Source organism: Camelus bactrianus, chromosome 16 (assembly GCF_048773025.1).
Source record: "Camelus bactrianus isolate YW-2024 breed Bactrian camel chromosome 16, ASM4877302v1, whole genome shotgun sequence".
In the NCBI taxonomy this organism is placed as follows: Eukaryota; Metazoa; Chordata; class Mammalia; order Artiodactyla; family Camelidae; genus Camelus; species Camelus bactrianus.
Genome location: NC_133554.1, coordinates 47,607,788 through 47,619,869, shown reverse-complemented (window position 1 = coordinate 47,619,869; position 12,082 = coordinate 47,607,788). Strand labels below are relative to the sequence as shown.

At 40.5% G+C, this 12,082-nt stretch overlaps 1 protein-coding gene across 15 annotated transcripts in view; it reads left to right on the top strand.

The window, feature by feature from the left end:
• The window catches only part of BPTF (bromodomain PHD finger transcription factor), a 128,066-nt gene that overhangs the window by 100,821 nt on the left and 15,163 nt on the right, over window positions 1–12,082 (top strand). For 10 of the 15 annotated variants that reach the window (XM_045511961.2, XM_045511960.2, XM_045511959.2 and 7 more), the window contains 5 exons: window positions 2,673–2,895; window positions 3,609–4,534; window positions 6,118–6,200; window positions 6,491–6,716; window positions 11,316–11,638. In XM_045511961.2, the coding sequence (XP_045367917.2) occupies window positions 2,673–2,895; window positions 3,609–4,534; window positions 6,118–6,200; window positions 6,491–6,716; window positions 11,316–11,638 (1,781 nt within the window). The remainder of the gene's footprint in view (window positions 1–2,672; window positions 2,896–3,608; window positions 4,535–6,117; window positions 6,201–6,490; window positions 6,717–11,315; window positions 11,639–12,082) is intronic. The other 5 variants (XM_074343498.1, XM_010948665.3, XM_010948664.3 and 2 more) reach the window with 1 other exon arrangement.

Sequence of the window (12,082 nt, the reverse complement as noted above, 5' to 3'; positions counted from 1 at the left end):
GAAGTTTTAAAATGTACTTAGTGTAAGAAATGGCTGCTTCCTGGAGTCAAACAAAAATACTTTCCTAACCTATCTAAAGTCCTTAGATCATGAGTTATAACAGCAAGATGGATAACCCTTTTAACCACTAAAATTTTATTAGTTAACCATTTTGCTTGGGAAAAGTAAAATTTGAGTACATTAAGCTATTTCCTTACAACATTCAATATTATCAGTTCTCCCAATACTGATCAATAGACTGATGCAATTCCTATCAAAATCCCAAGAGATATATTTTGAAACTTGACAAGGTGATTTTTTAAATTTTTAGGGAAGTTCAAAGGATGGAGAATATCTGTAACACTTTTGAACAACAGGAGGATTTGCCCCATGTGGTAACCTGATATCAAAATTTACTACAGTGCTTCACTACTTAATACAGTAAGGTACAGCCACGAAGGTAGACAGACCAACAGATACTAAACAGTAGAAAGTGCAGAAAGTGACCCAGACATATGTGGACACTTGGTACATGACATTGCAGATCATTGTAAGGACAGACTTTAATAACGGGTCCTGGGACAATTGAGCATACGTGGGAAACCATGAAATTGGACCACTATCTCACTCGTAAACTCAGTTCCAGGAAGAAAAGCATCCTGACTGTGGAAGGTAAAATGATTATACTTTTAGAAGGTAGGAAAGGCTTTCTTAAAGACAGAAAATACTAGCCATACAGGAAAAGATTTATAATTTCAACAACATTAAAAATAAGAACTTCAGTTCATCAATATTATAAAAGAATGAAAAGAATGAGAGAAGGTACGGATACAACCAACCAAGGACTATTACCCAGAATGAAGAATTACTACTACAAATTAAGAAGGGAAAGAAATCCAGATAGCTCAGGAGAAAAGAAGAGCAAGCAAACTTGATAAGAAAAGAGGAAATCTTAATGTCCACAAATCCAGGAAACTGCTGAATTTTGTTAGTAATGAGGAAAACACATATTAAAAGCATATACCTAAGAGATCGCTATAAATTAAAGTGTCAGACAGAATCAAGAGAGAGCAAAGACTTGGAGCAGAATGAACTGCCACACGCAGCTCAGAGTAGTATGAATCGGTTTAACCAAAGCAAAGTCGGAGGTGAGCTCGCCCCAGGCCACAGTGGTGCGCCTTCTAGGTGTATTCCCTAGAGAAGTTCTTACTCATCTGAGCACCTGGATAATGGTCATGAATATACAGCAGCATTGTTAAGAGTCAAAAACTGGGAACAACCCAAATGTCAGTCTGTAATCAATTAGATAAATTGTACCTTCCTACAGCAATGAAAATAAACAAACTATAGCCACATAGAACTACACTGTTGAGCGGAAGAAGCAGGTAACAAACTTACATTGTGATCTGTTTGTGTTAAGGTTCAGAAACAGGCAACACTAGCTGTATTGTTTAGGGATACAGGGCTGCTGCACTGCCTCCCTGGAGGGGCCACCATCCCCATCATGGTCTTCATGAATGGTGTTCCTGAAGTTAGGGGCCTTAGTCCCTGTAAAGATCTATACCTGAGTGGTACCACTACGAACAAATGCAGTTATTGTGACAGTGAGAGCAATGCTTACCTCTCAGGGGAAATGGGGGAATTAAGATCAGAGCAGGTTACTGGGGGGGCTTCTTGGATATTGGCAGTGATGACCTGAATGCTGGTTTTATAGATGTTCACTTTATAATTACTCTTTAAACAGCACTTGGTGTTTTATGTAGTTTTGAATGTACACAAAAATATTGTAGAAAAGCGAGAGTAAGGGACTCAGGAGTAAAGAAAGTCCATGGAGCTTAGTGTTGGCGTATGAACTTTGTAGCATTAATTCTGGCTGTTGGGAATCTGGGGTGGGTGGTTTTTATGTTTGTTTTCTAATTCTCCACCATGTTCCTGGTGGTTGAGGATTAAGAAGTCCTGGGCAGAGCAGTACATACAGCGTATTGTGAGCCCAGTCCCACTTTGATGACGACTGACACTAGTGACCTTCCCGACGCGGTGTTTGCATTTCACGTCTAAAACCCTGAGCTTTCTGTCCTCCAGCACACACCAGCACTCGCCCTAGGTCATTTGGTCTTAGTGAAAAAACTGAATCTAGGAGACCTGGGCTTTTCATTTTGTCGCACCTTGAACTTGGCCTCTGACTTGGGCAAGGGGCTTGAGCTTTCTCACTTGACTTTTCTAGTTGGTAGTGAGGATGTAGGAATATTTTCTCTCCCTGCTCCACGAAGTCACAAGTCTATTATGAGACTCAAATGAGGCACTACATCTAAAGATGCTTTGAAAGTTATAAAATAATATGAATATAAATAATATGGTTTAAAATCAGAATTTTGTGGAGACCTTAGTCATTCACTTCAATGCCTTTATTTTATAGATTGGGAAATACAGATCCAGAGATGTGCTGTTGCTTGTAGATACCTGGCTCTCCATTTGGAGAACTTGGGCTGGAACTCTGGATTGTTAGTTCATTTTGTTTCCCACTAAACATCAGTTAAATACTCTTATTTTAGCTTATCTGAATTTTTTTTGGTATCATTCCATAGACATTAACATACATATTTTCATTATTTTATATTTTTCAGCATAAAAAAGGTATACTTTACAGATTGTTGCTTTGAAGACTATTTACACATTGTGTGTTTTTTCCTTAGGGTGGCAATCAAGGTTTGACAGTAGTAATTCAAGGACAAGGTCAAACTACTGGGCAGTTGCAGTTGATACCTCAAGGGGTGACTGTCCTGCCCGGCCCAGGGCAGCAGTTGATGCAGGCTGCGATGCCGAATGGTACCGTGCAGCGATTCCTCTTTACCCCGTTGGCAACAACAGCCACAGCCGCCAGCACCACCACCACCACTGTTTCCACTACAGCAGCAGGTAGGACTCGGGGATTGTCACAAGTGCTGCATGCTCTCATCACAAGTTGCTGGGCTAACAGACAGGGCAGGGGGCACCGGTGCTTATCACTGAGAGGACGTGCCTCACGCCCGTGAACTTGCCAGCTGACTGGTCAGCCTCACAAGATCTTGACAAGATCTCTTGCCCTTACAGACTCCCTGTCACCACCATCCTCCCTAAGAAATATGGAAATCAGGGGGGTGGCACAAAATAGGAAAATGTCACGATACCTGTGCCCACACTTACTCCTCCAAGCCTTGTAGGCACTGATTGAGTTGTGGAGGTGCACTCAGGGCAGGCGGGCATATCCTGCTCAGAACCAGTGATGGAGAGCTGCATGAAGAGCCACACTGTCAGCCTTCTCCCGCAGGGCCCTCATGCCATAGGTGAGAAATGTGGGGTAGCCTCAGCCTGGACCAGCAGACCTGGCTGATTTCCAGAGACCGCACCTTGCTTCAGAAGCCAGCCGTCTGGAGACTTAGAAAAGTGTGCAGGGGGTGGCCGTGAGCAGGGCCCACGTTCCCAGCTTAGGAGAGTCCTAACCCACATGTTTCTAACTGGAGCGTTTCTACGGCATCAGTCTTACGTGCTGAAATACAGAATTCTCACCTTTAAAAAATCCGCTTCAAATTCTTCTTAAACCACAGTCTTTTGTTCTAGAGTAAGAAATATTTGGTCTTTCCTTTTCACAGGTACAGGTGAACAAAAACAGAGTAAATTATCACCCCCGACACAGGTGCCACAAGCCAAAACCCTGCCACCAGCTCAGTCGTCGAGTGTGAGTCCTCCAGAAGCCCAGCCTCAGACTGCTCAGAGCGCTCAGCCTTCAGCTCAGCCCCCGCCCCAAGCCCAGCCCCCGTCCCCAGCTCAGCCTGAAGTTCAGACTCAGCCTGAAGCTCAGACCCCAACAACTGTTGCATCCCATGTCCCTCCTGAAGCACAGCCCACCCAAGCACAGCCATCCAAACCCCAAGTTACAGTGCAGTGTCAGCCTCAGAGTAATGTCCAAGGACAGTCTCCTGCTCGCGTCCAAAGTCCACCACAGACTCGAATACGTCCATCAACTCCATCCCAAGTGTCTCCCGGACAGCAGTCCCAGGTTCAGCCCGCAGCCTCACAACCGATTCCAATTCAGCCACATACATCTCTTCAGATACCTTCCCAGGGCCAGCCACAGTCACAGCCCCAGGTACAGTCTTCAACTCAAACTCTTTCATCAGGACAAACGTTAAGTCAAGTTACTGTTTCATCCCCATCCCGTCCTCAGCCTCAAGTACAGCAGCCACAGCCCCCAGGCCTTGCTGTGCCGCAGCTGCACCCGCAAGTCCAGGTTCTCTCTCAGATCCAGTCGCAGGTTGTGGCTCAGATACAGGCTCAGCAAGGTGGGGTGCCCCAGCAGATCAAACTCCAGTTGCCCATTCAAATTCAGCCAAGCAGTCCTGTGCAGACCCACCAGATTCAGAATGTGGTTACAGTGCAGGCAGCCAGTGTGCAAGAGCAGTTGCAAAGGGTTCAGCAACTCAGGGATCAGCAGCAAAAGAAGAAACAGCAACAGATAGAAATTAAGCGGGAACACACCCTCCAAGCTTCTAATCAAAGTGAAATCATTCAGAAACAGGTAAAGTCATTAAGTAAAAGCAGCATGTTCAGTAGCTTGAATTATTGTGCTGTGCATTAGACTTAGTGTTTGGTTGTGTTAGCTTTCCTTAAATGAGACTAAAGTCATTGATGCTTCGAGTTAGAAGCAGCACTGGATTGACCAAAACGTACTGAATGACTATTACGGTTTGGAGCTCTTACTGGATTTAAACCGTCAGTGCTTACCGGGAAAACGACCCGCATTTTGGGAGAACTAAGATGGGAAGAGTGGAGTTAGGAGTTTAAGTATCATTGATACAAAATTGAAGGTTTAAGTTTTAAAGGCATCATAGCAATTTGTTTGCATTTATTTGCAGTTGTCATTCCTTGGTTTGCATGTAGACTAAGCAAATTTTACAGACAGATTAAACTCATGTGTATTTCTAGGAGCACCTTTGTAAACAAGTTTTAAGTGCTTTTTACTGCATAGCTTAAATAAAAAGTGGCATCGTGCAGTAGTAGCATCTTAGGAAATAAGACAGTTTAGATGAGTAAGAATTATTCTCCTTAAAATGAAGTCGCACGTATGACAGTGTCCTGTGGTGTCACTGGAGGAAGTTTTCTTTGCATCTGCAGCGTTTACCACTCAGCACTGGTCAGGAGTTTGAGTGTGGATTTCAAGTGTTCCCAAGTCATGAGACCAGCATTCAGTTCCTGGGTCTCCCTTTCACGGTCCATGAAACTCACTCACCTCCCCTGAGCTATATCGTCATAAAAACTCTCTCTGTTTCCAGCCATGCAGGATTATTGTAATGATTAAATGAGGTCATGTATGTAGAAGCACTTTTTATATAAGCACTTTTTATGTTACGCTATTTTTTATTGAAACATATTTGATGTATACTGTTGTGTGAATTTAAGGTATATGACTTATTAATTTGATACATTTATGTATTGTCATATGATTGTCATTGTAGCGATAATTAACTCCTCTATCACATCACATAATTATCATTTCTTTTTAGTTGGAATAATTAATATCTAGTCTCTTAGCAAGTTTGATGATTATGATATGGTATTGTTAGAAGCATGTTTTAAACAGCAGAGGGATTTAAGAGGTATAATATTCTTATAAAATAGACATCACAGATAATATGTTAAAATGCAGTATTATCCAGCTTTTAGTACTGTGTGGTTCATGAACCGAGAATAATTACAACTGTCTTTACCCTAATCTTTGTAGAAGGCGGGGATTGGTAAAATGAATGCCTGGGAAGGAGAGCATAATGTTCACAAGATGGTCTTTGGAGAATGAGAGCTGGGTTAAAATCACAGCTGTATTTTTTAATCTCAAACAAGTTAGTAATTTCTTTATGTCTCAGTGTCCCTACCTTTCAGTGTTCTGGGCAATGAATGAGGTAATATCAGGTGGTTCCCTTAGCACAGTGCCCAGTACCTGGTGAGCACTCGGGCTGTACAGTAGCTCTAATTTTATTTGTATTGTGATATAAAATTCTTGCAGTTTCTTTGGAAAACCTCTACATGTGCTCCGATTTCTATTGTTGTATACCAACTTGTAGCCATTATAAAATTCGCACTTTTGGATTTTGTTCTGTCCTGAAGGTGGTGATGAAGCATAATGCTGTAATAGAACATTTAAAACAGAAAAAGACCATGACTCCAGCTGAAAGAGAAGAGAATCAGAGGTAGGGAGAAATGCTTATCACCCGGTTACACAGGATCTCGCTGTATCTCAGTTTCTTCTCATGCACAGTCACGGAAGTTCTGAATTTCTAAATTTTTTTGTCTTGATTGAAGTTTTATTAAGTGAGAACATTCAGTACTAATATAATAGGTGCTCATAACTGCTTTGAATCACTCTTTGAAGCTTTCCACTCACAGAAAGTTTTTATCAGCTGTAGACATAGAAAAATCATGTCTTAAGCCTTTCAGAATGAAACGCCCAGCATTACATAGGTTTTGTATTTCTCTCTAGAATGATTGTGTGTAACCAGGTGATGAAGTATATTTTGGATAAGATAGATAAAGAAGAAAAGCAGGCCGCAAAAAAACGGAAGCGAGAAGAGAGCGTGGAGCAGAAACGCAGCAAACAGAATGCTAGCAAGCTCTCTGCTTTGCTTTTCAAACACAAAGAGCAGCTTAAAGCCGAAATACTAAAAAAGAGAGCGTTGCTGGACAAAGACCTACAAATTGAAGTACAGGTAAGAAGGTGTTCCCTCTCCTCCTGTGTCCAGTGTGTAGCATCTCAATTTATTCTTTTTTTTCCCTTGAAATTTTGATTAAGTTTACAGTGTCAGCTTTTCTAGAATTTACATTTTTGTCCCTAGAGTGAAAAGCAGTGACATGTCTTTTGATACAAGACAGAGATTTTGTATCTGTAAGTACATTGTCATCGCTAAGCTGGCCACTTGGAGAGGTTAGTCTCTTGACTAAAACATTTGAGGACCCTCTTGGCAGTAGCTCTTATTTTCTATGGCATAGTCTTGCCAGAAGTTAGCAGGAGCCAAGTTTCATGAGAAAAGTAGACAGAGAAACTGCAAAATGATGTTGAAAGAAAAATAAAGTGTGCCCATGAAGTAAGACCAGATTTCTTCCTTGACCTGTAACTGATCCTGCAGGCATGGCTAACCGTCTGCTTACTTAGGAATTGTGTTGAAATGTGAAAGAAGACATCTATTCATACATGTTTAAACAGCTTTTTAAAAAAGGTAGACTACCTAAAGCATCTCTAAAAGTGCCTTATGCATTTTAAGAAGGTGAGAAATATTTTTAAAAAGAGAACATTGATCATCCCACTAACAAACGTTGCACATAACTCAGAGACATGAGAGATCTTCCCACTAAAGTCAGAGACCAGAAAATAATGCCAAAAACCAACATTCTTACTTAGCATCTCTGGAACTTCTAGGTAATGTGTTAGGCCAGGAAAAGAAGAAAGAAGAGAAAATTTGTTATTGTGTATAATGTGATTATTACATCAAAACCCCAAAGGAAAATTATTAAAATTTAGGAGAGAATTCAGTAAGGTAGTTGCTACTAGATAAATCTTGAGATCACAGTCGTTATCAAAGTAAACGAAAATGAACAAGCCAGCTCATAATAGCAGCCGAGCACTACGTAAAACACCACCTCCCACCTTAGATGCATTTCAGATCATAAAAGAGACCACAGAAGCCACAGAAGAAAACAAGATGGTCATTTTTGTAATCTTGAAGTGGGGAAAACGACTTCTATGTATTACAAATCCCAAATGGCACAAAGGAAAAAGATAGGTTTGATTGCCATAAGCAGAAAAATTTTGTATAGAAAAAAAAAAACCGAAACAGAAACAACATTGAAAAACAGATGACAAACAGAAAAAAATTTATAGCATTTATAGTGGAATTAGTGTTCCTAGAAAGTTCAAGAGCTCTGAGTCAATAAGAAAAGTTGAACACTAATTAACTAGGTGAGGGACATTGTTTCACGATGACATCCGGATATCCAGTCACTGTGTTGTACAGTTTAAATATCTTACAATTTTACTTATCAGTTGTACCTCAATAAAGCTGAAATAAAAAAAGAAAAATACTCTAGTAGAAGAATGTGTTAGACACATAAATAAGCAGATTTCAAATTTTAAAATGCTAAATACCAGTAAACATATAAAAAGATATTCAACTGACCTACTAGTGAAAGAAATGAAAATACTGTTTTTCTAGAGATAATTCCATATATTTCCGGAGAACATCAGTTTGTATCAAGACTGTAAAATGTGGAGACTCTTTGATCCATGATTCCACTTCTAGAAATGCATCTAAGAGACAATTAGGCAAGACAGTCTGAGCAAGGACATAACGAATGTTAATGGTAACAAAGATTTGGAATCAACCTAAAGTTCACAAAGAAGAGATTGATAATCAGTGTTCTTAACAGGAGTACTTTGGGCCTTTTTGACAGCCCAGTTTTTTACACACTGTAGGAAGTTTAACAGCAGGTGCCAAATGTAGCATCCCCTTCATAGTAAGCACCAAAAAAACGACCTTGTCCCCACATACGTTCTGAAACACTCTCTAGAGGTACCAGTATCACCCTCAGCTGAGAACCACTGGGTTAAATACATTTCGGAGTGTCCATGTCGTGGACTGCAGTTTTAACAAAATACTATAGGTTTGGTGCTTTTTTGTTTTTATTTCTTCGGGGAAATTCTCAGGGATAAATTATTGAGTGGGAAATGCAGGTTACAGAGTAGTATATATAATGTGATGCATCCATTCAATTCATTCAACACATATTTAGCATTTAAGGTGATTATCACGTATACTGTTCCCACTGCATACTCTGCATAGAGCGGGGAAGTACTTGTTGTCTGTATCCCTTAGATAGAAATAAATAAATTGGACATGTACATTCAGATGTCTTTCAAAGCAGTTACCTTTGCCAACAAATAAAAATAACCTGTGATCCCTCCCCCTCAAAGATAAGCATTTTAAAATAATCTTAGGGTGTATTTTGTATGTATTATTTTTAGTATATGTATTTTAAACAAAAGCAGAATCACACCAGAGACAACATATACTGAACATTTTTCTGCATTCAGTATACTGTGCAGCCATCTACAAATGTCATTCCCACTGCAGATATACTAGTGTACAGTTATCATGTGCTTTCTGATGGCATATTACTTATCTAATGAGGAGGAAAAATTATACTTTGGGAAAGAAAATCTTCACATTATTTTAATGAGTAGAATTTTTGCTAAGATGATTTACTTTGAGGAACATTCGAATGTATATATACTAGCATATTTTAAAAATAATTTTTAATTATAAAGATTTAATTTTTTATTTTCAAGATATGATTGGTCGTTCGTATCTTCTTGTTCTTATATCATTTCGGCTTCTCTTTTTTTTTTAATAGACTTTATTTGTAAGAGCAGTTTTAAATTTACATAAAAATTATGCAGAAAGCAGAGTTGTCATATGTTCTTCCTCCTTCCGTGGCCCCCATCCTATTATTAATATAATATTAACTATTAATGTTAATAATGGTTTCCCCTGTTATTAAAATCTTGCACTAGTGTTGCACATTTGTACAATTCATAAGCCAACAATGATACATTACTATTAACTAACTGAAGTCCATAGTTGACATTAAGTTTTACTCTGTGTTGGGGCAGGTCTGTGCATTTAATAAGTGCGTGACGTCATGTAACCATGTTGCATAGAGACTACAGAATCATATCATTACAGAATCATGCAGAATAGGCTCACTACTCTGCAAATGTCCTGTGTTCCACCTTTTCATCCCTCCTCCATCCCCCTCTGCTTGTCTTTTCAATTAAATAATTTCATGTTCATCTTTTAATAGAACTTAGACGTTCATTTAGCTCCTTGAATACCTTATACACATTGCAACGCTTTTGTCAAATTGTTCTATAAAACCTACACACTTAGAATAAATTCAGGCTCATTATTGATTTGTGTTGTTTTTTGTGTTGTTTTGTTTTTACAGTACATATTTTCATTTGGTTTTGCATTTGGTATTTAAGGGATAGGGGTTGTGATTTTGTTTCCTCCCTGAAGCCTCGCGCAGCACAGCCCACCCTTAACATGAGCCTGCTCTTGTCACCAGCCTCACACGAGGCCTGTTGCGTCCCTATCTCCCTGTAGAAGTGCCGCCACTTCCCAGTTGTGAGTCTGGAGCCCAGGAGGCCTGCAGCTGTTCACAGCGTTGTGTTTCTGTTGTGTAGAGACACTTACATCTTACTCAGACATGACTGTCTTTTCAGTTTTTTCTTTTTTATATTTTACTGTCCTTGGTATGTCCTTGAAGGGGCGGGTCAAACTGTATACCCACTATACTATTGACTCTTGATTTTCCTAAAATTCATCTCTTTATGTTACAAACACATTGTATTATTTAGGAAAATGAAACTCAAGATTTACTTTCTTCCCTAGGAAAAAGTTCGGGCTTTGTTTTTAAGTAAAGAAGGGCTGGTGCATAGTCACACAGCTTGTCTTCTCATTTATGAGACTGTCCAGGCTCTAGATAGAGGAAAGAGATTTCATTAAACCAGGACCCGGTTTACTTGTTAGAATTTTCCTGCTGTTTTAAAGCTTGGTCATAGTGTGACTTTTTCACACCAGCTTTGTTCATGGAAGCCAATCACCATGGTTTTTCTCTAGGGAAATAAAATTTGCTTTAATCATCATTTCTAAGAGTAAGTTACAGCACTGGGTAGCAGAGGTGTGTTTAAAACATTTCACATGGGAAAAAGTACGGATTTTAATTCATGGCAAGCTTTGTATTGAGAAAATAGCTCTCCCTAAAGTCTTAAATTCCAGACACAAAAGCCCAGCAAACAAGGCACATCTGTCTTGCTCTGCTTTGGGCTGGCCAGACCACATCTGGAGTGTCGTGTTCAGTTGGTGTCCAGCCTCACTCTAAGGACACAGAGGAGATCGGCTGGAAGAAAGCAGCCAGCGGGTGAGGACCCTGAGATCACGTCCTGAGCAACAACTAAACCGGCCGGGACAGGACACGGGCCCTTAGGAGGGGCCAGCCTTCCTAGATACTGGCTCATCTTTCTGCCAGACCTCCTTTGAAGATAGCCAGCAGCTTTCTAGTTGACGTATGATCTTCATTTTCTGTTTCCCATTGTTTCAGTTGGGTTTCAGCTCTTGTTCGGAGCTAGCACCACTCCCTCACCTGAGGCTGAGCTGTGGAGCTACCTGGACAAGGGTGGTAAGGAAACGTCCTCGGGCTAGATCATTACCTAAGTCGAATGACGGTCTTGTATTGTCTTTAACTGACAACAGGAAGAGCTCAGGAGGGACCTGAAGATTAAGAAGGAGAAAGATGTGGTGCAGGCCGCAGCAGCAGCTGCCACCCCGCCCGCGGCGCCCCCTGCACCTCCAGCCCCTCCGCCTTCGCCCCCGCCTCCACCTCCCCCGCAGCACTCGGGCCCTCTGGCCATGGCCACGGCCACACTGCCTGTGGCCTCCCAGAAAAGGAAGCGAGAAGAGGACAGAGACTCAAGCTCCAAGTCCAAGAAGAAGAAAATGATCTCTACTACCTCAAAGGAAACCAAGAAGGACACAAAGCTTTACTGTATCTGTAAAACGCCTTACGATGAATCTAAGTGAGTAGATCTTTTTGAGCTCCAGTTCATTTTCTTAAAAGTTTAGTTAAGTTTCCAGTTTTGGAGAAAATGAGTATCTCAGTAGCAGTGTAAATCAAAGTAGTTCAAAGTAGAATGTTTCATCTGCGGTCTTGCGTCTGATATTCTTAACCCTGACACTAGAATAAAACTTTGTTATTTCACATGTTCATGATTTGTTGTTTGTCCTTCATCATATTCTCTTCTGTCAAAAATAAGCTTTCTGTTGCCCCTTTGCTGTCTCCTCTCTTCTCTGGATTAACTCCATTGATGCTGTCTGGAGAAGGAGGTGTGTTATTATCGCTGCCCACAATTGAGACTAAAACCTTCATAACCCCATGGTTACATCAGATCCTAGAGACGACCTAGATGTGAATGAATGGTGTGAGCAGCCTTGAGTTGAGTGGTTTGGGGTTTTTACTGTTT